The 25,963-nt window shown below is 39.1% G+C and overlaps 1 protein-coding gene and 1 long non-coding RNA gene across 2 annotated transcripts in view; one reads left to right on the forward strand and one right to left on the reverse strand.

Annotated features, from left to right (window-relative positions):
• The window catches only part of LOC122566315, a 118,343-nt gene that overhangs the window by 76,690 nt on the left and 15,690 nt on the right, over positions 1 to 25,963 (forward strand). The window contains exon 3 of the long non-coding RNA XR_006316458.1: positions 23,392 to 23,493. This is a non-coding gene — a long non-coding RNA (uncharacterized LOC122566315). The remainder of the gene's footprint in view (positions 1 to 23,391; positions 23,494 to 25,963) is intronic.
• On the reverse strand, positions 1,501 to 2,487 carry LOC122566313 (protein twist-like). Its single transcript, XM_043723419.1, has one exon. The coding sequence runs from the start codon at positions 2,485 to 2,487 to the stop codon at positions 1,501 to 1,503; it is 987 nt and encodes a 328-aa protein (XP_043579354.1).

Here is a 25,963-nt window from a genome sequence, read left to right on the forward strand (position 1 = left end):
ATCCAAGTCGTCGTACGTTCCAAAATTCAACGATTTAAAAACGATTCGATCATCCACGCGTTTCACAATACGAAGTACCGTCGTGAATCTCGCCTACAGACGATATTACGTTTTCGCAGTCACATGGATCGATCATCGCGATCGAGAGATCCCTGTTCGTTTATTTATATATGTACACAATTAACTATAACAACGTCGCAATAACTTAATTGTATCTAATTAGATATTTACACAAATCCTACAACTAAAACACGCTACACGATATTTTACTATTTACAATGAAACTTCAGGCGGAGCTCGTTTCCGCTGTTTGTCTAAAGATCGATTTACATTACGCGTTCGAACGCGAGAATAATCGTTCGGACAATAGTCGAATAACGTTTACGGTAGTGATTCATCATTATGGTATCTGACAGTATCGACGTAAGAATATTTCTCCGTATCGTACAGTGCACGTCGTTCCATACTATTTTGTATTTATTTTTAATTATTGAACGGAGAAAATTTAATTCTCATAAATAGAAAAATATTTATGGTGGAACGTAACACGCTGTATAGACAATTATACAATGATATACCGTAACGAAATTTGTACCGATGGATAACGTAAATCATCCTTAAACCCTAAGCAAAGCGTACGAGGTGTACTTCGCGTCGACCTGTCTCGCAATACGCTTAAATAATCTCATCTTCTATTCTGCTTCCCTTGGATCTCATCCCCTAGGGTTAGCAAGTTCATCAAACTCGTTGCGTTTCGCGTATCAACGATGTTATCGCGGTTCGATCAAGCGAAAAATATCGCGGAATCCGGCAACAAGGCCGAACGAGGAAAAAGCATTAACGAGTAGCATCGTGTACCGCGTCTGCACGCGGCAATTATTGTTAATTAAACTATCCACCGGGATCGAAACTGAAATTCTCCTCGCCGAGAAATGCGGCTCGACCACGTTCTACGAGAAAGTTGGGAAACTCGACGATTCCGTAGTTCAGTCTCTAATCGTTAATATCTGCGCTGATAACGACGCTTCGTGATTTTTGTTACGTACCATTTTTACCTTTACGCGCCGATTGACATCGTGGATCGTGCAACGAAGCTTCGACGATGTTCAGCTCGATCCCATACGTCCTGGCGTTCTTCCAGCTGGACGTTCGCTCGCACATCGTTTCAAGACCATTTCTGTCGTCGTCGATGAGCGACTACGTAGCGACAATTCCCCTCGTTCTCGCAGGTGACGGAAGATTTCACGGTGATCCGAAAAACCACGCTCCGCTTGCAAGAACCGGAGACTTTGAGACGCCTGTTTTGGCCATCCGCGTCCCTCCGTCAACGAATTTGCTCGAAATTGATGCAGTACTTTAACTTCGAGTCTTTTTACGCGCTCGACTCTTCTCTCCGGCGAAAATGAACGTTCCTCGCCTTTGCCTCTCGTCGTTCTCTTCCTTCTTTCAAAGAAAGTAGGTCCTTCGAAGGCAATCCGAATCTTTTCGTCGCAAGAGTTTTCACTCCCTTTGCAACAGCTCGTACAACGCCGCGATATACGTTTGCGCCATTTGTAGAGTCTCGAATTTGCTGAGCTTTCTGTCATTGCCGAGGCTAGGCACGACGTCCCGTAGCCTATCGAAAGCATCGTTCAGACTGTTCATCCTTCTTCTTTCACGCGCGTTCGCCGCCAGCCGTCTCTTTCTCAACACCTCGATACCCGGCGTGCCGTTTTTGATCTTCTGCATGCTCTCCTTCGCCTTTTGGCCGGGGTACTCCATCGGCGAGATGTGGAGAGCGTCGTTTTTTTGGTGGTACCTGGACGGCTCGCATTTGCCGCCTTGCTGGCTCTGAACGTAGTTTTCGTTTCTCTGCACGCTGTACGTGGCACCCAAATAAAGAATGTCGCCCCTCTGCCCATAAGGATTGCCGTTATTTCTAGGCAAAAAACCATCACCTTTCGGGATACCATAACTCTTCGCGGCGAAGAAACTCTCCTGATTCTGGCCGAACTCGCACCTGCCGTTGCTAAAGATATTGCTCGTGTGGTGCTCCATTTTTGGCGGGGTGTCGGCGCTTTGTTTGGCCGTAGCATTCTCACCGGTGAATTCGGCCCGGCTCGATACACCGTCGTAAACGTTCTCCGCGCACTCGTTCATCCTGAACGCCGGCCTGGCCGGCTCCTTCGCCGTCCTCATGTTATTCGAATGGCCGATTTGCTGCTCGTTTCGGCAACCTTCTTGGTAGTAACCCTCGTAGAACTCGGCGCAGTTGAAGCCAGTCGCGGTCACGTGAAAGCTGCCATTCGCTGCACCGATCTCTTGGTACTCGCGATTTTGACAATCCAACGAGCTCACGCTACCGCAGCTGCTACCCCTGGACCTCGGCGGTTGAGGATAGATCTCTTGATGAACCCAGCTACGAGGATTCGACTCTGGGCTACTCGCCGACCCGTAACCCTCGGAGTCTAACAGATCGTACTGTTGGAAACTGGTGTAAGCGGTCATTCTCACGGAACGTCTGTGTCTCTTCAGTTTACTCGAACTAACGATACTCGACGACGTGCAACGTGATATTTAGAACATGATGCACTAGAACTGTTCGAAGGAACGATCTCCTCAGGCAACTGTCATCTTGTCTGCTGGAACGAGCGAATTGACGAAGTCGACGTGTTCTCGCGATAGGAACATTCGGCCCCCTCCAGAGGGCAGAACGTACGTTCAAACTGCTAATTGGTTGATCCTGTCGCGATATATCATGTTTGATCGATGCGTGAAACTGATCGGAAGAATCGAAAGGACTCACTGGATCCTCTGGATGACCGTGTATGCTTCGCGTACGGAAGCGTTGCGTAAACTGACTTTACCTGGCGATCTCGTGGTCTGGACCATGCTGCCCAGTTTTCTTAGGGCCCGATAGTGGGGATGGAGGACTACTGGGGCCCACGTGGAAGGGATCCCGGAGAAATGGAAGGGGTCCACAGGGAAGTGGGCATCTCTTTGTAGAAGCCGCGCGACCGGACACGCCCCTCGTCTTCCTTCGTCCTTCTTCGCTGGGGGCTCTGGAAGGTAGAGTCAAAAGACGATCGACGCGAAAGAAAGGCGCTCTATCAAGTGGCACGCACGGTCATGGGACGAGGCGCCGCGTTCTTGACATTTGAGACACGGCAACTAGCCGCTGTTCGATTTTTCTTTTTTTCTCTCCACTCTCCCTTCTCGTGACCCTTGCGCAGAGGAGATTTCGGCCGGAGTTTCCACACGATCGCTGTTGCTGTAAATCGTTTCAAAATGTCTGTTTGAAAAACATGCAAGGATTCGAGTACTTCAGAAGCAACGCCGATCAACTTCGTAGATTAAACTGCGCAGAAGAACGACGGTTGCAAAGATTTTGTTGTTTCAATTCTCTTTGAAATTTACAGCTATTTATGCTGTCCCTTCTCGTTGCAGTTGCCATTCGATTGCTAGTTTTTGCCTTTATCGACGACGCGAAATATGGCCTCTGACCCGTCAATAACCGCGCAAACGAACCACAGACTATAAATAGTAACAAAGACTATATATAATACATATCGTCTATTTTTGATTCTGTCTTTTAAAAATTATGTAATAAAGTATTCGTGATACAATATTCTTTGCATGTACACAAATATTTTGGACATTTATACGGCTGAAGTAAATCTCGCCTGAGATTTCAAACGTTTCGGATAAAGATTATTAATCAAAGAAAATAACATTGGAAATCAAAAGGACGATAATACGATGAAAAATATATACGTTTGTTTGCTTTACGCGATTTATCAACAAATAGAACAACCGCGAAAAGAACGCACGAAACAGTGGCTTCGCAAGAATATAAATTGAACGTTAAATCATTGTCCTTCACGCAGATACTTTGCAACCTGTAAACGAGGGCCAAAGTAATTATGCGACTCGTTGGCAACTTCTTTCTCGTCCTCTTTTTCCTCTTCGTCGCCGTCGTACTTTATGGCACTTTAAATACAGAGGGGCTGGAAAGTGTGGACAAATTTGACTGGTTTACGAGGGTTGCGCTCGGTGTACGTCCATTCCGTGTAGATGGTGCAGATTCTTCCAGAGGTTTGCTTTTTTTTTGTCCTTCTAAATCTTCGCTTTTTATCAGAGATCGTATCTCTTCCTTTAATGTATGTATTCCAGCTACTTTATACAGTGTGCCGTGTGCGTCGTTAATTTACGTCAAGTATTACGTACTTAGGTTAAAAAAAATCATTATTTATCATGATGAATCATGCGCACGAACAATATTTAAATTATAACGTAAATTGTTTTTCAAACTGTTCATAGAAGGATATATGAAGGATGAATTTACTTGCGGCATCAGTGCAAAAAAGATAGGAAAATAGCTTAAGATTCAAACGCATAAGAAGATAATACCAAGCCAACACGACAATAAGATATAATACGAAATTGTTATAAAAATCTATGGAGAACTACCTTTGATGCTGATCCTAATGTCTTTTCTCTTTGGTCTGTAAAAGTTCTTTTGTACGAGTTTCACTATCAACCCAAGTCGTTGCAAATATTTCTGTAAAACTGGTTTACTGTTCTAACGTCTTTGAAAATACGTTTATACGTTGTACAAACAGCAGAACTGGCGTAACAGTGGCAAAGACTATTGCATAAGAATACTACGAACAAGGAAAGGCAGTTTTCGATATCTCAAGTTCACATATTGCGAAACATGTGAATTCTACGTTTGACGCTACAGACGTGACAAATTCACGCGAAAATGCTTTTATTGACGAATCTTATTGTACGCGAATATTTTTACCAACAGTAAATAGCTATGTTGGTCCTCGAGTTTGCCATACCACTTAGACTCACGACACTTTATGAACATTTCCGATTTAATAGATGTTATATAAACGATCTCCTGTTGGTATATTGCAGAAACATTTATGATAACAGTGTTAAACAAATTACATTGTTCCATTGGAATTGGTTCACTTAATATTACGCGTAATTTAATATTTAGTATACAGAGATTCATATTTTTATGGACAAAACTGGGAAAATAGAACGCAAGGCGAGACATTTGTTTCAGCAACCGTACACTTTGAATTCCATTAAACGATTAACGTACAATTCCGTGCATAATTATAAAGTCAACCTCGTTTTTACGTTTGTCGCAATATTAAAATAAAAATTGACAAAATCGTTTATTTCGTTCCGTATTATAGCATAAAAGAAAACGAAAGCTACGACAAACAAAAATATTCTTCTTAACTTAAAGGAAGAACAAACAATTACATAAAATTCACTCGCGTTATGACCTTGGAGCTTCGCGGAATAAGCTCCTTCTTCTCGGACCCTTTCGCTAGGAAAGCGAGTTTGTTGAAAGAGATCAAACACAGTTTCGTATCAACGGGCAAAAATATAATAATCGACGTGGCAATTTTTTCACACGACGTAACGAGACGAATGAGGCAAAATCGATTAACTTTGGACCGGCAGCAGCCGCAAACCAGTGATTTTCGAAATTCTCGGTCCCAGGGAAATTCTAGTTCGGGGTTGTATGGGCGTACCTCATTTATTTCCCTCCTCTTTTCCGGAAACTCGAAGTCACTTGGCTGTTTGCAAAAGGCGGCGGCCTCAAGAAGCTCATTATCCTCTGCTAATACCCAACAAATGAGCCGACCCTTCGTGCCCGACCCACAAAGAAAGGGAAACGTGCACAAAAGGGTAGCGTCGTTCGTGTCATGTTTCTTAGCAGTCTTAAAACATATTGTAGTATCATAGATGAGGGAGGGTGCTGGGGGGTGTTGATTATAAATAAGCGGTTGCTGAGCATGAATGTAGTGAGGCCAAGACAAAAGACAAGGGGTTGCTAGGGGACGATAAACGAATTAACAGCGGTACGAGTTGAGATGTCAGAGAGCGCGGATTGCGTTGATGAGAGTTGTCGATTAATTACCTAGTTGCGTTAATTATTATACGTTTGCTGCGATTAGTTCACGTTTAACAAACATTGTTTTCTGTTCAATTAACACCTGTTCAATCTACTTATCATTAATAAACTAATTACAGTAGTTACGATACTACAATTTGGGGGCTCGTCCATGTGATTGAACAGGTGCTAATCGAACAGAAAACAATGTTTGTTAAACATGAACTAATCGCAGCAAACGTATAATAATTAACATAATTAATCGACAACTCTCACCAACGCAATCCGCACTCTCTCACATCTCAACTCGTACTGCTGTTAATTCGTTTATTGTCCCCCAGCAATCCCTTGTATTTTGTCTTAGGCCCCTCGGCCATGATACTACTCAACCTTGGGGGGGGGGGGGTGTTGTGCGGATTATAAACAAGCGGTTGCAGAGTATGTACGTAGCGAGGCTAAGACAAAAAACAAGGGATTGCTAAATTCGTCTTTCCTCGACGGTTGCACGTAGCGGCGACATTGTTTTGTCCGGAGTTTGTTTATTCTTATATTATGTGTATCCTAAAGATTTTGTTACTCCGAGGCAAGCAACAACGTGATTTGAATTGCCATGTGCCGCTACGTCACTCCCCTACCAGTGATAACGTTTTTTATGTTATATTTACAATAGGTTTCCTTTGTAAAATATTATATTATGCCTGTAGAATATTATTGAGTTGGAGATTGTCGAGTGTATGAAATTTGTCTTACTATAATCGTCCTAAAATATTCGTAATAAAAAAAAAAAAATGAATCATCTTATTAAGACGGGTTTGAACAACGCGAACAGGTACTACGACTTTGTTTTAAAACATTTCCCAATTGTTATTTTTTTAATTCATTTATTTAGACTCGCATTCACCTCTCAGAGTTGTTGGCGACTACAGTTATATAATTATCGTATGTCATAGACTCGTACAATTTTATATTACGCTGGTGTGCGTTATTGTTTGGTGATAAATACATGCAATATCTACATCGTATTGTCGAGCATATTTCTATACTTGTGACACGTATCAGTTGTAGCGAATGCCGTTACTTCGTAGCGGCTCAATTGGAAAAGCTTCGTGTCTTTCAGAAACTGTAAGAGTCCTTTCATTTCTTCCTTCTCGTTTAGAATCGTGTCTTACAGTTTCTTGTTAAACGTGCAATTTCATGCCGATAACAACGAAGCTTGAAATCGTTACAGCTGTATAAATATTGTAGGACCTTTACTACAATTACTTTATTTACAATAAATGGATTAAACAGACGTTGGTTAATCGATGGTTGTTTAACGTGAACTAATCACAGTAACGTATTATAATTAAGACAATTAGATAGTTAATTCGCAATTCTCGTCACCACGGATCCAACGCTCTCTCGCAATTCTCACTCTCTGACTTCTCAACTCATAAAACTGTTAATTCAATTATCGTCCCTTAGCAACCCCTTGTCTTTTGTCTCAGCCCTACGCCTTTTGTCTTAGCCCCACCACTTACGTGTTCCGCAACTGTTTGTTTATAACTCACCCGACACCCCCCAGGCCCCTCGTTCACGATACTACGATATTTTCGACAATCTGTTTCTGTGCAATATAGTATTTTCCACTCAGATCGACTTACGAACCTCTCGAGATCCTTTCACATTGCTCGTAAAATATCGTGTTCTTAAAAATCCGGTTGGATGGCGAATAACGACAAGCCATTACCACCTCTTGTTTATACGCTGTATCAGGAAGAAGCGAGGCGATGAATGATACACAGCGAGTATCGTTGCAGCCTATCTCTTCCTCGTCCTCTCTGTGTATTGATTCCGATTTTTCAATAGCGAATCATGTCCTACAATCGAGCGATAAGTTTAAGCATCGAGATAGCAGTTTCATGACCGAGACATTATTTCGCCGAGACTTGTCGCTATTACGCTACACAAAATTGGTCAATCATAATGAATACGAGTAATTTGCGTCAAATGAACCTCACCAGCAACTATCCCGTCTTCGAGCGTGACCATCGATCGATCTATCGAACCCGGTATTCTCTGAAGGACCATTATGTTGCTTCTTCTCTATGCAAAGAAATCTTTCGTCTTCCATACATACGTACATATATCGGGTGTATCGAAAATCTGGCTAATTATTACGTACAGAGTGCGGCCAAATTTATGCACGGCACCAGGTGATCTCCTATGGGAAAATAGGAAGAAAATCTCGAGTAGAATTTTTCCATTTAAGGCTTAGTTGGCGAGAAAATCGAGTTTGAAGAAGTTTTTCAAGTATATTTGAATATGGCCAATTTCAGAAATTTTTTCTCAACACGCTTTGTTTCAGAGAAAAATCAATTTTCAAATTTATCATACGCTTGTACTCGGTTAATTTTTAACCGAATCTGCTCGAACTTTATTTCCTTGAAAATGAAATTCCCGAATGGGAAAATTTTATTTCACGTTTTCGATTTATCATCTTCACGACCTCCTGTCGATTATTTAGTACTGTCCAATCGAGAATTAGCCACGTTCAAGTATATCCGATACATTTTCAAACTTGATTTTCTCGAAAAGTAAATCTTATTTTGTTCTTATTTTCTCGTAAGCAATCACCTCGTGTCCCCTTGTACATGTTATTCGACCGCACTCTGTATATACGATTACCTCGTGACATGTTCATATTTCATGGCGATTTAAATTGTTTTATTTCTGAGGAAAAATATATATTTTTCATTTGTACGCATGTTGGATGACGAGCGAAGTTATCACTTCTACTGATTAATTGCATTTTGTGTATTTGTTGTTAGTTCTGTTTGCTAGTAACGCGAATGACAACTGCCTTCGTATTGATATCAATTCGAAATTAATTTAATTTTCATTACCTGATTTTCCTACGAACTATTATCGTATCGTTTTAAAACTTGCATGTTTCAGTGGAAAAATAATTGCAGAATATACGAAATTTATATTCCTTTAATTTATATTCATTTTATGGGATACTTGCTGCCTACGATGATTTCTATTTTATCCGAGTTTTCCAAAGATATTTTGTAAATAATAATACATCGATTTCAAAATTTTACGATTCTATACATCTGTAAAGAATTTTAAATTTTGAATTTCCCTACCTACCTTAATGTTCCACCTACGTTTAAAACGCGCATCATTATTTGCAACTGCCCAAAACTTTATCCAGCCTAATATTAATTTTATCGTTACTTTTCTCTCTACTCGAGCGCTCTATCATTCAAAACCACCGTCCTCTCAACTTTATCGAGAGCCGATATTTCCCAAACGCGTAACATCACCTACACGCGCCTACCATTTCGAAACTTATCCATTGCGCGTAATTATAACGCGAAGCAACATCGTACTCGATATCTCGACAAATTGCTAATATTCCATGCCGCTTTCCCGCTAATTTTATTTTATTTAATCAATCGACGCGCACCGTTTCAGCCTGAAATCACGCGAGCCAATGATTTATGATGTCCATGCTGCACATCCAGTCTTCGATCACGAGCAGGTAACCGAGATGAAAATAAAAACGCGGGAATAAATCCCCGCGTCCGCTACGTTATAAGTTATAGCCGCGTGTCTGACGGCAGAGCACCGCGAGAGATACAGGAAGCCGTGTATTACCCAAAAGAAACTCTATTTTTCCAACTGCTTGGGTAATACATGTATGCAAATGCAATCAACTCGCCATACGTATGATCCAATCCTGTTGGCTGTGGCGGTTTGTCACGCTTGCACGCACCTTCTTTGCAGCATCGATCTATAATAGCGGCGGAGGAACGAACGATCTGTCGGCCAGGGGACGGATAACACGCCGGTGAGCAATAATAAATTTATTGCGGCCGATGAAGGGCATAAATTGATTATTAGTTGACCGCGGCACAGTTACAGTTCGGTCCACCGTGCCGATGATTTACAACATAATGATTCGTGTTCGACCGATGCATATACCGCACTGATATACGCCAGTGTAAGTACTTTTCAGTTGGTTGCAAGTTGCACGAACGGATCAACGCGAATCGAGCGTAGAGATCGCGATTTTGAAATGCACGTGGCACGTGATACGTGGATTCGTTTCAGGTATCGAAGACACGTGTACGCGGCTTACAAAGACACGCGTAAACGAGTATTTAAGTAGGTACACGGTTGGTTAGCGCGGTCGTGAAATCAGTTAATCGGATTCACATGGTCGTCGGTTGTTGGTTTAGCGATTTCTTGGAACAAACAAATTTTAAACCGTGTAATGACTCTTCAACGTAGCTACTGTGTTCGGAAGGAATTAAAGACCAAGTCGAAACGTTTCTAAACGCTTTCGGATTCCGTCCAGTCGAAGATCAAGTAAATTGAATTCATGGAGCAACGACAAGTAACGTAAGACAATGATAACGTTATCGACAATATAATTCACGCTTTACTAATTACCGAAGGCACGTGTATCAAAATACATTAGGTTGTCCGAGAAGTTTCTTTCGTTTCATAAGGTGATAATAGATGAACAACAATTTCGTATTATTATATTGAATTAGTTATGATCCATTTCGTTATATTTCTATTATTATATCCGTGCATAATTCAATAAACTGATATAAAACGAAAAACATTGTGCGTCTATTATTTTCTTATAAAACGAAAGAAACTTTTCGGATAAGTACAATGACCGTTGTACATTCCATAACTTAATGTTAAAATTTATCGTCACTTGTAATAGGTGGCACTTTCAACGATGATAATTTAGAAAAATATTCATTCTATTAAATAATAATTACGTGTTATACAGCGTGTTCCCAATTTAAATGTGAAAACAACGGGAACATGTCGTTCTCGCCCTACTTTGAAAAAAAAAAAAAAACGCCAAGAAAGCAAACCAAAAAGTTGTCGTCTTTTCGTTCATTTATCTACTTTTTTATATCTTTTTCTTCATTCTGAGACACCAATGTAAATCCAAAATCCAAAATAAAATCGGAGCAACTTGCTGCTGTCGGATGTATCTGACGCTTGCATCGCTGCAAGAGGCCAGCATTTTGAAAAATATCCATTCGTCGAATAGACGATGACACGAGTAAACAAATGCAAACAAATAAGCGAGAAAACGAAAACTTTGTCGTATACAAAACGCCCTATACGAAACGTACATCGGCGTAAATTCAACAAACTAACGTCGTTCCTTTCGTTAGACGACAATCAGTAAGTAGACGTTAGAAACAGATTTAACGAAGGCGAGCGTTTACTCATCTCGATTCTGTTAGCCAACTAGGGCTCGATTTTCCAGATGATTTAAGATCCCGATTCCTCGGGGTTCATTCAAACATGACCCCTGTAACAGGCCGAGATTTATGGGAAACCGGGGCCCCTAATTAGAATCACACCGAGGTGTCCTAATTACAGGTTTGGCCGCGGCGTTTTCGAGCCTTCCCGAGGCTTCGCCTTTGGCGCAAAACGATTCCAATCCTGCCAATTTCTGCCCTTTTTTCACTAACGGATCGTTAATCCTAGGAAAAGTAGACAAGCGTGGGCGTTGGCTACACTCGAATCTACATCTGATTAGCTCGCACTATATCTGACGTCGCAAATGAACCATTTTAACGCCTTCTTTGTTTCTTTTTCTTCTGATCTATAGCCAGGAGGGTCGGTTTGTAGAATAAGAATTCATACAGAATTCCTATCCTTTTTCTTTTTATCTTTCGGAAAATTAGGAACTAGAAGTCTCGTAAAAGTTGATCTCAATTTGTAACATAGTCTCCGAGATCGTGCAACGTTCTGCATTGACATTTCAACGAACAGACTGAAAAGGAAGTTCGAATATGGAGAGGGAGAAAAAGTTGAAACGTTTGACGATCTTTTGCCGACTCGAACAACTTTTGCGTGAAATTCGTTCGCATTTCTCACAGTCAGAGGAATAATTAACGTGCACGCGTGTTCGAACAGCGTGCGATCCTACGATTAGTTCGGATGAACAAGGTTCTACCATATTCACGTTGCGGTATCGATAGCAAATAGTCTTTGGCTGTTTAACAACTGTTGTTTAATAAATAAATTAACTGAACGAATAGGTAAATAATGATAATAAATTCCGCGTCCATTTCCACGGCAAGTCTAAAAATGTATTTACAAATAAACGGAAACGTTAGCCAGTCCAAATAATAGATACCTATAATTCGCGAAAGGTTTCAAGATTCGTATTAAAAAAATCCAATGATATTCGCGTATAAACGCGCAGACCCGGCGAAAGCATATTTCCGGGGCAATTATTAATTTCACGGTGGATGGGATAAATTGCAACAATGATAAATTTTGTCGCAACGAGGTCGGCTGTCCAATGTTTTATGCAGAGAGAAGACATTCATTAATTTCTACGGCTAACGGTTCGTATCAGTGATTAGAGTTTGAGAAAGCCAAGCAACAGAGGATGACATTACCGTTTCGCTATTATCCTGATGAATCCGACCTGCGATAGTCGCGTGAAACGATTCGATCGCCAGGATAATCACGCGGCAGAAAAATATGTTTCTTGTATTTCGAGGCACCATGAATATAGAATGGCTATTAGATTTTTATCTCGGATAGTAATTACAAAATAAATTAAGTTGAGCTTGCTAAAAGCACTTTCCCCATTTTATATCCTCGCCGCTGAACCAACTCTCTGTATACGAAAAATTATAATTATCCTGCTGGTAGTATCGTTGATGACCGCGATAGTTTGTGGTAGATTTAAGTTGATATACAGGCTAAATCAACGAGAAGTATTATCTAAAATAACTCATTATCTACTCGGTTTCATTGAAATATATCTTGGAATTAACGTTGCGTTTCGAGGAACTCGTCGGATGGATACGAATTTATCTTCTAACTTCTTAGATTTTCCGAGATGTCAAGGTAACCAGGAGTCCTTTAAATTCTATCGTATATTTGTTGTAACATTACTCGATCCAGCTGGATATTCTCTAGAAAACAACGTCGTCGTATTTATACCGTAAAAGCATTAGTACCTACTTAATTCTAAAGTATCTTTACTTTCAATTTATATTCCTATATTCGACGTAGTAAATGTTATCGATGCTGCTCTCCTTACGTAAAATCTGACAAATTCAGACGAAGCTCTGTAAAGTTGAATAACTCGATCTAAACGGCCTACGATTCATCGATATCGATTAAAGCAACAGACACGGAATAAAAATAAAATCTACAAGAAACAAGAACAAATCACGACGAGAGGGAATATATAATTATCCAAAAATGGTATTCGTACAATTTCGATAAAAACCCAGGAAATGTTCTCGGCATAAAAAAAAAGAATAATAATAATAATAAAAAGAAGGTCCATTTTGTCAATAAGGGTTGCAGTATTTGCTCGAAAAATATAACCCGGGTATACGATAATTCTCGTCGAATGTTTATTGCGCAAGGTGCGATCGTTTAGGTACACGCGTAAAAATACTCTGCGGCACGATGATACTTAGTGTACCGTTTCGTTAACATCAGTACGAAGCATCTTCCGCACACATACTGTACAGTTACTTTTCGGTCGTTCTAAATAGCTGCAGTGTAATTAACAACGGTAATAATCTGTTAACTGACCAATAAAACCCGAAGATCCGAGTGGTACTGCTCGTTTTAATTCACGGTGGTTTTCCAGAGGCGTTTATAACGAAGTAAAGATAGTGGATGTCCTCGCTACCAGGCATCGCCGGGATGCCATTAAACAAGAATGCTTGGGGACATCAATGAGAGAATAAGAAGCTCGACTCGTCGATTTTCTACCAGCAATAATTAACATCTACTATATAGTAGTACTACATAGCAAGTAGTTAATAGCTTGGCGTAGTAGACGCGAATTACACTGTCAAATGTTTGGCAAATTTATTGGTCTATTAAACAACTTCTTTCTGTATAACATCGATTGAATTAGATTTGAAATATGCCGCTGTGGTAATTTCAGATTGTACGCGGTGGATTCGCCTATCCCTGCAAGATAGATAGGATCGTAAGAAATTGATTATTTAGTATAGGTTGGTTTTAACGCGACAATTCCGATAACACCATAGTTAGAGTAATACCGTAATCAATTTTTACTCGTCCTTTTACAAAATCAATATCTTTATTACGTTTTCGTACGAAGTCCCGAGCGAAGTCAATTATCGCGAGCATTTGGTTAATTACACGATATTAATTCAAGTTGCAGGGAACTGGTATCGCAACAGCGAGTGACGGTACTTAACTTTCACGATTTTAATATCCTACCCTCGAGATTACTTCGGTAGAAAAGTTTCAGTTTGAGAAAGTTGCAAAAAAAAAAAAAAAAAATCGCTGATAGTAACACACAATAACGTCTAATAAATTATGTACACGTGTATATAGTTTCTCGTTTAGATTCTAAATTTCTATGTTCTAAGACGTTTCTAAAGTCGTTCTCCTCGTTCGCACGTTGTGTGATACGAAAATACAAATAATGTTCTCCGTATCAAGCGAATTTTACGACAACGACGTTCCATTTCTGAAATCGTCTGCGAGACATTTCTACGTTTTCCACCGAAAAGAGACACGTTCCGAAATAAATCAATTTTACATCCTATGCATAGCGCTCGAATCAAAGTAGGTCAGAAAGAATTAACCGAACAATTTATCGTGCAATCATCGTTATTCATCCGTTTCGCACCGTACAATATCGATGCTAATCGTTTCGTCGGTTCAGCGTGTTTTCACGCGTACGACTGAAACGCGTATCACCTTGCTTTTCCTACGAGGTTTACCAACATTTTATTGATTTATTAGGCGGTTAAAGCACGAATACCTATTCGCTAAACACACCGCGAACGTTGGCAGCGTATCGCGGCGCCGCAACGCGTATTCCACCGGTTGGATCGTTTATTTCTAATTACCATCGGCTCGACGCAGCACGCGCGTCTAATAGCGCTAATTACTTATTTGCGAGCGAGTACGATCCTAAAGCTACGTTCACATCGAGCACCGCAAACTTGCCTGCAAGAGGACGCGTACAACCGGGAGAAAAGAAAGCGGTGAAAAACACCAGGCGGTTAACCTTTTCGCTGGCGCATCTGGAATACCACAAGATACCGGCTAAAACGTTGGTTTATACCGTTTCGCGAAATTCTTAGCAATTAATTAACGAACCTTTGAATTGAGACTTATTCGCTGGATTTGTGTCTGTCGCTGTTAATACCTTTGAAATTCGCTCTTTTGTATTCGTATGTTTAATCTTTCGTTACGTACGCGATTATGTATTTTACGCTTGTGAGAGTGTTCGTATGTTTACAGGGCAAGTTTCGTTTTGGCTGATTATATCGTGCGCGTTATACGTAAATTCTTCTTTGAAATTTCGTTAACGCGGTAATGAGAGTATCGCGATTGTATCGGTAACATTTAAATACGCATAAAATAATATAGTATAATAAATAAGTATAGTAATAAATAAATACAAAAAAGATATGTATGTGTAAGGTACGAGACGTTTATTGCGAACATACACGTAGCAAAGAATTGGTATACACAGCGTGAAGAGTAGCGTGAAACATACAATTAATGCGAACGATTGCCTCGCTATAAAATAATAAATCGATTGTTCAAACAATTTACCGATTGTTGCAGAGTGTCTATCTCCAGTAAATATCTTGTAACTTCTATAATACGCGTTCGCTGATCTGTTGCCAATTTTACCGGTATAATCGCGTTTTAATCACGGTGCTAATGAAATTTCAAAACGATAGGTGGGTCAAAAATCTGCAGGAGCGTTCGAATAATTTCGTGATCCTCTCCGAGTAGGAAAAAATATCGCGCGATTAAAATTATATTTCCAAGAGTTTTCTTGCAAAGTCTGTTATCTTACAAAGTTGCAATCGGTATGAGATTAGTATTAAAATAGAAAACTACCAATTATCCCAACTACATATTCTGTGTTTCTCGGACCAAGCCATTTCTCGGACGCAACAAAGACACAGAACGCTGCACGCGTTCACATATCGAAGAGAAAATCACACGTAGTCCGCGACCTACGCTTGTATCAGTATCTGCGCGTGTGATAACCGTGCGAAGGATAGTTTGCAAGCATGACGAAGCTCTACAGGAGCCGGAAAATCGTTAGCAGGTTATTCTTAACCCGTCCGGGAAGTATCTTGGCTGGTGAGCGCCACGATGTCGAGGAAATTTCCAACGAGGCCTCGTTACGTTAAGAAAGTGCTTTGGAAGGAAAAGTAATCGTTTGAGAGTGGAAATTGTACAGGGTGTTTCAGAAAGTCGGAGTGAAACCTCGTGAGCATATTTATGTGAGCCAGTAAAGGATCACAGTATCGTGTCAATTAAAAGCCTAATCATCGAGAGAATTGTATCGAGCTTGGAATTTAGAGCGAAAAGTCGGACGTCTTGGCGCTTAACTTACTCTTCAAGTGCATTCACGCTTTTATTTTATTATATTGGCATATAATACCGTGACATGTAATATGATTGGCAACTAAGTGATTGCGGATTTTGTCAATACCAGCTAATGGCAAAATCCGCAATCACTTAGTTGCCAACTCAATATATGATACAGTGGTCCTTAATGTTAGAAAGAAACGCAAAAGAAGGCAACAAAAGGTAAAGATTGAGGAAAGCGAGTTAATATACAAGATGTGTATATATGAAAAAGAGAGATAAATATAATATATAATAATAGTGAGCGAGAAAAATAGAGGAAATAACATGAATAGGCAAGACTATAAAATAATTAGAAAAGAAAGGAAGATTTCAGCATTTAAAATAAGATTCGCGGATGAATATGCAGGATGATGTACGAAACTGATAGGACATATATCTATGCTGATGAGAAGCAGAAAACATTGCTAAAGAGAAAGATTAAATGATTTCGTAAGGTGTAATTTCCTGCATCCTTGTTTCATTCGCAGGTGTAGTGGCGCACCTGCGAAACGTTAGTGCGATCTAACATCAGATTGATATTTTATGTGAATCCCGATCGAAGTAGATCGATATAATTATAATTTTCGAAGTAGTAAAAAGATTTATGGTGAATGATATATCAAACGTTTCGATGTTCGATAGAAGTTACGATATAACGAATGTTGCAGTCGTTACGTAGATCGATAGTGTTAATTGAAATCCCTCTTGCATCTCGTACCGTGGTAATTCCCCTCATAAACAGCCGAGAATAGGCAGGTGCCGTGTCTTCCAACATTTTAAGAACGTGCCATTGGCAAAAACTCGCCGCTGCTAACTGGTGCGTGCAAATCTATTATGTTCTCGTATTTATTCGTATTCGTTTGTTCGTACACCGGTATAATAACTCGAATTTAATTATTTTCTCTTGCCAAATCTCCTGTCAGTCCACTAAGAACTAAAATATTTAGTTCTTAATACTTATACATGGCTCCTCTAGAGTTGTAATTTATACAGTGGCTGTATAAAACAAAGAAGATCTATTTCTTCGGCGTCGTATTTATTATAACGTTTATACGCGTACTGATTAATTAGATCGAAGTATATTAAATTTCCTGGAACTCGATAGAAAACGTCGATTACCGTGGAAATGAACCGAAGGATCCGCTAAGAAAATACCTCGTTGGAAAATGAGGATAGGCAAGCAAATATTAGTTTTTGTAACCTCCATAGGTTTAATGAAATTTAATTAATCTACTCTGAAAGAAGCGCCTTTTGCCTTACCTTCGTCTGAATTCTATCAAATTCTCCGTACCATAAATCTAGTATTCTTTGAAAACGCTTGACTTTTAGCGATTTATCTTAGGAGAGAAACGTTGCAGATGTAACGAAAACGTAAATTATATAATGAGCGCGTGCCACTGACAGGATTGATGTATTTCAAACACAAACGACCATAATAATTACGGCGTTAGAGTATACATAGCCGTATATATATACGTTTGTACACGTGCATTCAAACATCGCTATATTAATAAGTGGAATTTTGCTTATGATTTTACCGTAGCTAACTTTTCTTTGTCGTACGATATTAAATTACAGACGAGCAATGTAATTATTCTAATATATTAATTTGCCAATTAAATATTTAGATTACCACTTTTAAACGCTATAGTAGCGTATGACTTACAAATTACATATCCGCGTACTTTTCGAATCCATAAAATCCATATTTCTCGAATTTTGTTTTATTTGCTTATTTCTAAACCGTTATGTCATTACACCGCTTTGTATCAATTATTACTCCTCAGTTTTCACGTCAAATGTTTCTTTTTTTTTGCAAATACTTATACAATATCCTCTTTCATAATATAGTATCATGGACGAGGGGCCTGGGGGGTGTTGTGCGGATTATAAACAAGCGATTGCTGAGCATGTACGTAGTGAGGCCAAAACAAAAGACAAGGGGTTGCTAGGGGACAATAAACGAATTAACAGCAGTACGAGTTGAGATGCCAGAGAGCGCGGATTGCGTTGATGAGAGTTGCCGATTAATTACTTAGTTGCGTTAATTATTATACGTTTGCTGCGATCAGTTCATGTTTAACAAACATTGTTTTCTGTTCAATTAACAGCTGTTCGATCTACTTATCGTTAATAAACTGATCATAGTAGTTACGATACTGCAATAACATATGTAATAATTTATACTACGTGTCGTACTATACTTGCAAGAAGAAATCTGAAAGAAGAAAGTACGTAGGATAACCGTGTCGTCCGTGAAACAGATATTTCAAAGACGCGAATCGAATGACCGCTGTTCGACAATGCGTTCGTTACTGCGCGACAAAACTGTAGTTTCTACCGTACGTCGCTTTTCTAACCGAACGTTTCAGCGACAAAGTGTGTCTAGCCACGGAACTGCGTTCGAGTCGAAAACAGCTACGGGGAAAGTCGTCCGTGAACGTTTGAACTTTGGTTTCACTTATCTCTCGTCACTTTTTCCGTATCGTCCACCAACAGCCTCTAAACGAATAACGATTTGTCTTTTTGAAAACGAATAGACTTTGCGACTGGATTATTCGCACTGTTTCGTGCGATTTAGTCGTCGAAGACACGTCGTCGGACAACTCGTCCCAAAGGATTGCCTTCCGAACGGATGAATTTCACTCTGGCGATTAGTTAATTATTTATTCGTACGCAAAGAAAGCGAGGAGGATCTTTCTCCTCGCGGTTCTCCGTGAACGTTACGCGTTCGCAGTCTGTCGTCTTCCGAAACTCACAATTCGCTTCCTTTCCTTCCTGTGTTGTACGTTAGAGTCTCTTCATTTCGAAGGAAACTGTCTTCTAACATCGTAACGAGAGATTACAAACACGAATAATCGACAAATGCTGCAAAATTGTTAATATTTAGTTTAATTTTAATTCGATGACGTTTGATTCGATCGACGTAGCATCTTCTTTTTTTAATAATACAAGTCGATGAATGAGTAAGATTAAGATGTTAAAGAGAGAGAAAAGTAGTCGACGAAGAAACCTGGTCGACAAGAACGAAGAGTATATGCCATTAATTAGAATACTTTACAGTTTTCTCAGCATTCGATCGTGTTTCTCATGGTATATATTTGTTTCGATTGTTCCAAGTATGAGTTGGAACGGTGAACTGGAATGTCCGCGAGATGTTGAGACGAGCATTGAACCGCGTACAACATGATCGCGATCCGAGGAAATATAAATACGTAATTTAAAAAGCACGCGAAGATTAAAAATCTAATATTAAATGCCAGTTCCGCGTTTCAGCCCAATTAGGAAACTGATAACACGCTCGAGTAAAATACTCGAATCCTAAGAAATAGTAGAAAATCCTTCCCAATTGGAAAAGTAAAACTTACTCGAACAAAATATTCAACTTGTAAAAGGTACTGCACGACGTCTCCCAACTGAAAGGCTAATAACACAGCCAAACGCTCGAGTTCTAAAAAAATAGTAGACGACTTGTGCCAAAAGGAAAACTAACAACATACCCAAATAAAACACTCTGAATCCAAAAAGCGACGGTTCCAACCGAAGAACTAACACAATGCTCGTAAAGGATGTTCAGCTTCCAAAAAATAATAGTCAATTTCTGCCAATTGCGGAACCAATAACACGCTGAAGTAAAATACTCGAGTTGGAAGAAACAGCGGACGATTAATCGAGACGCAGCTGAAACATAGCGTTCATTGACACAGGCTTAGTATCGGAAGGTTTGCTCGGATCAAGACGAAAGTACGTCGCGATCGGTCATGTATCATGGTCGCAGATTTCTTACAATTAGTCAACAGACAAATCGAGGACAAGGAGAAAGGGGCGAGCGGAGTAAGAACAGACGGCAGTTGCGTTAATCGGTGAATCGTAGGAGCATCGACGTTATCCTGGTCGCGGATAACGGGTGACCAGGTGCACCGGGTACATCGCCACCTAGGAAGTGACTGTGAGCTCTGACAGTTGCATCGTCATCTTGACTACTCGTGGCAGAACACGCGGACGCCTTCGGGCAACACGCTACTTTCTTTAATTTATGTCCCACCGGTGATTACCATAATAGCACCTTAAAACAACGAATGCCCGTTTTTCTTTCGCCATTACCACTCGTCATAATTCGTCAGCCTGGTGACTGCAGCAACGTCCGAGGTGTAATATCAAAGCGTAGAAATATCGTACCGTGGATGATCAGCTTTTATTAACACGTTGAATGCTGCACGAGAATTAAGAGTACACGGAGGATCGGTGAAGCAGCATGATAAGTTACATCGCTGTAATTGGTGGTAGGATAACGTGGCTTATGCAAAAAGGGTGAATTATATTGGTTTAATGGGAGCGGAAAACGACGTATTTCTTATTATATGACTGTTTATTTATATATCATGCTGTACGTGCTTTTTATACCATCTACATATAGTATGTATTTTATGTTATTTTTATTTTATAATTTTGATACTTTTGATAATTTTTTATAATTTTGATTTTTTATTTTAACAACTGTTGCATTATCGCACGATTCTCAAGTTAATAGCTTAAAAATGGAGAAGTTTGATATATTCTTAATACAATTATTTAATAATACAATTTTTCAAATAAAAAGTAAACTTTGAATATAGTATAACGTAGAACTAAACGTTACACTGGTTTGTATGTTAGAATTAAGATTCACATTATATCCACGAAACACGTACAGTGTATGGATGGCGAAGATATATAAATAATAAAACGACTAAACGTTATTTTTATGAGAAATTAAAATTGTATTATAATTCCGGAGCTGCGTTCGTTGGACCAAAATGCGTAGATATTGAATTTCGTTAAATTCACTGTACAAAATTCCTAAATCAGTTACTTCAATTTGATTAATTCCGAAGCAGGTAAAAACAAAACGGACATTGATCTTTCTTTTAAATGTAGCAGAGGTACAAAAAGTTAGATGAAAAATTATTGCTTCTAACTGGTGAACGTTGATATAAATTGATTAAACTTCGACGCTTCGTGCACCAAACCGAGAGATGTATCGATATTTCATTAAATACGCCTGGCGGTTTTAGATGCGTGATTGGCTTGATGTTCCGTGATGGGGAAATGATTGGTCATGATGTTGATAAATGCCGTAACCTACGTGAAAGCATCCCGAACAGATAATTATTAACTACACGAGCATAAAGTAATACCTTTGGATACTTTTTCGATAAAAATTACTCGTCCGATTGCTTCTTACCAGCACAGATTACTATTTTCAGAAATTCATTCCAAATTTTAGTATTATAAACATATTCGAGATATTCCTGACGAAACGAAATAAAATTACGCAAAAAAGAGTGAGACGTTATATTTAAAAAAGACACGGAGCCAAAGACAGCCATACGATTCTATTCCTTAAAACTGATAAATTTGTCGCACGATGAGAAAAGTGAGCAAAATATCGAATAATTGAATAAACCGTTTGGATGCACCGACGCTAACAAATAAAAATCTTATCGATTGAAACGATATAATATCTCGCAGGTTATTGAACAATCAAAGAAACAAGCCAGAAGCATCCGTTGACGATATTTGACACGTCTGGACGAAAGAAAAAATATCAATAGTTGTCATATGGTTTTTTCGACGAGGCAAAAATTAATATTTCTACGATAGTTTCGCTTTCGTTCGACCCGATGTTCGTATAGATGTGCGAAATGTGCGTAAATAAATAGCATGTAATGTAGGAAGTGTATCGGATGGAGGGCAATTTGAAGTTAGCACGAGTAACGTAATTACAGGCAAGGTGTGCCCAGCGACGTGTGAAGATGGCAGGAAGATTAATTAGAGCGATTGGTGTACTCTGATAAATAAAACCGACTTCGTTGCTATCGGTACTCGAAAATCGAACGTCTTATCGGTAATTTTAGCAATAATTTTTGAAACGGAAGTCACAAAGTTTGTCATTGATTCATTTTGCGTGATGAAGAGAAAGTGGCCGATAACAAAGCCGCTTGTGTTTCTCGATCAGCTCCTTGTACACCGATATCTCTACATTAGCAGGTTTTATCGATTATTATATAGCGTGGTATGCGCTTGAGAGCTGTAAGTAAGCGATACGATATCAGATATTGGCAATTTTCATAGAAAAGTAATTTTAAAATTCGATGCATCGTCGACCTATTTTCCATGGAAATAGCAACCTGTTTAATTTGATTTTGAAGATGGAACATCTGCTTTGTCATGCTCTTGGACATTTGAAAAATATAAATAACGTTAGTTGTACACGCTAATATAGTTCAAGTTGGACTAATGTTATTCGTTTCTTCTAAAGGCATCTATTAATTACGTCGAAAAAATCAACAACTTCGAATCCATTCGTCCACTTCTTCAACTTGTTTTATTTCAAAATACGTTTCTTTAATCACTCAGTGGCACGACAGTCAGGAAATTAGCTACAGAGTGTACAACGATAACGACTTTAGAATATTACATTTATTATTATTATTATTATTTAGAATATTACAAGCGACATAATTATTTGTGCAGAGATTAAATTGATTTATCGTTCCATTAGTTCGAATATACCAGACACATCGAACTTGATACGATGGATTATGAAAAATAACAAATAATGACGCACATGATATTATTGACGAGTGCCATTAACGATGTTTCTTCACTATGTTTTTTCCTTTCTCGAACAGCTTCTATACCGATGTTTAAATTAATATAAATAACATTCCACGCTTAATTACATTTATCATATTTATATTTTACGCTTACACTTACCTGCACAATATTTCACATACTTTACCTTACACGCAAACTTACACCACGCTTTAACAAACTACATGGTCGCTCTTCCGCTAGACTCAAACGTCTGAAATAGTTTTGGAACGCGAGTTTCCAATATGTGGCCACGCTTGACATTCCAAAACCTGTTTCACACTTCTCGTAATTACTATATTTACGCGCAACGCTCTTATAAGTATACTCGTAAGTTCGTACTAGGTGCAATTAATTTTGATGTTAGATAACGTTAAGAATATTGCATCTAAGTAATTACCGCTATTTTTCTCTTTCCATTGCAGAGTATCGAGACAAGAGGAAGAAGGAGAGAGGGTTGGTCATTGATCGCGTGATCATGTTACCGAAAATTGAATGGCGATGAAGCGTGACAGCATTCGCGTGGGGTGAGTCAGGCCAATTTATAAATCATTAGACAGGGTTATGCATCAAATTGAAATTGACCTATCTTAGGCCCCTTCCTTCATGCGCATTAAACCACCCAATAAGTCTAAAAAGAGATACGCGAAAGTCAACATATACCTGACACACACCTGAGAAGAAGTTGAGTCTCGTGTTTCCTTCGTCCAATTTTATGCACACGCCTGTATCTCCGCCAAAGGAGATCGCCCCTGATCGTTCTCGCAGATTAAAGAAATCAGATTAAACAAATTATAGACAGACAGGTAGATCTACAATGAATCTATTCCTTGCAATTGTTACAGCGATGTACGCGTTCGAAAGTACCGTGACACAATGACATTGATATTTGAACAACAAAATTCGCGTTTGTCTGGCCTTGGAGCTGATTTAAACCACGCATCCGAATGATGCACAATGCATTACCAAAGCACGTTCCATGCTTTTGTATTTTAAATCCAGATCATAGCTAACGTACAACGAAAATCTTATCCCCGTTGCATCCTTTGGATCGTTTTCGGCCAGATCGTACTCTTTTATCGTTAGAAAATTTCATACATTTGGAGAAGACGCGAGGGAATATTTATTAACACGCATGATTTCTCGTTTCCATTTTATGCAACACCGCGATAGGATTAAAAATTCGACGGTTAAACGTAATACGATAAAATCGTCGGAAAATAAAGAAACGCTGAATGGTATTTTTTTTTTTCTTTTAATACATCCGCGTTTATTTGTCATTTGTTAATCAAGTCGCACGTAAAATAAAATTTCATCTCGACGTGTTAAAATGACCTTACTCCTCTGTAAAGCTGAATATTCGCTACATCGTAAGCTGTCACGGTTGACAGAGAACGTTCTGTTTTGGCGGGAGATTTCGTAGATTAGGTAGAAGCGGCGGCAGCCGTCTCGAGTGTAACGGTCGAAATGCATCGGGCTCATTGGAATTCACGTGCACGTAGTGGGATGCTTCCATCGAAGGCATCCTCTTTGGCTCGTTTGCAACGGGTCGTTACCCACGAGTACGCAACGGTCGCGTGATAGCTGTAAATCAAATTGCTCGAATTAAATCGCGTGCTTTAGTCGCGTGCTACATAGAATTGGTCAGTGAAACGTTCGTTTTAACACCTTGCTGCTCTTAAACATACACATTACGGTTTGTCTGTCCGCGTTTGTTTTTTTTTTTTTACAATGTTCGTATCGTTATTAGTCTTTCTCTAATTTGAGATTACTTTAATACACCGTAAGACTTGCCGTAGGTGTATCATCGCCTCGGTAGATTTCAATTAACTTTGCTGTAAAACGGTACTGTCGCCTTTGAAAGTAAACGTAATCGGTGTAAGATGAAGTACGATCGAAAGAAATTAAACAGAAAAGACGAAGAATTATCAGCAAAGAATTATTATTCAAACGTTTTAAATAAATACAAAGTAACAATTCTTCGCTGCAATTATCTAAGTATCGACTTAGAGTGGATAGAAATTCAAACACATCGTATTGGGTTGGCAACTAAGTGATTGCGGGGTTTGCTATTACCACGTAATGACAAAATCCGCAATCGCTTAGTTGCCAATCCAATACATTGTCCAGTAAAAAATTCGTGTTTTTCCCTTCTCATCGAGTAAATGATACCACTCTTATAAGCGATAATATATCTATACGAAGGTTATTATCTTAACGGTTGTAGAAATTTATACGTAAAGGACACCGTTACATCAGATCAGCTGTTCTATACTCATTCATTACTGTTTTTATAATCATCCTTGCATTTTAATCGCGTATTTTTCTAAAATACAGTAACGCGTCTCTGCTGATTTTATATTAATCTCCGCTTTATACTCGGTCTTCTTCTGATCTCACTTACCGTTAGAAATTTCTAAAAATGCCACACATCCTCGCACACATTTTCTATCACCGTTCTATTAATTTTGATTTATTGTAAGATTATGGTATTATCGACGACCGGGTATTAACTCTTCTTTGTGAATCTGATTCCTTTGAAATAAATATCACATCGAACGGAATTACTTTGACGTGATTGAAGAGACGTCAATCTAGAAATTTCACTTCAAAAGGTTATTAGCACGTTTCATATATTATCTTCTTAGAAAGTTCCGAATGAATAGTCGCAGCCGTCTCAACAATTATTCTAATTATTTCCGCGAATTGCGAACAACGAAAAGAACGAGTCTGAGAATTCTGAAATTCTACCTGTATATGTCTAATCTAAGAAATATCATATGCTTCTTGAAAATATGCAAATTATATCGAACGTGTAAAATAAATAGCATCGACACGATAGAAGCAAAACAAATTTTTATCCACATCCGCGTACTTGTTACGAATTTCTTTCCTTCTTATCAATTTTCTATGAAGATACGCGTTTGCGTAAAAATTCGCGGCGCATTAACCACATTTTAAACTTAAATTACATCGATCGAGCCGAATTAATAAACT

The sequence above is a fragment of the Bombus pyrosoma genome, linkage group LG3, assembly GCF_014825855.1.
Source record: "Bombus pyrosoma isolate SC7728 linkage group LG3, ASM1482585v1, whole genome shotgun sequence".
NCBI classification, from domain to species: Eukaryota; Metazoa; Arthropoda; class Insecta; order Hymenoptera; family Apidae; genus Bombus; species Bombus pyrosoma.

Coding starts and splice junctions, on each gene's coding strand:
- LOC122566313 (XM_043723419.1), bottom strand. CDS start 2,487: ATGACCGCTTACACCAGTTTCCAACAGTACGATCTGTTAGACTCCGAG.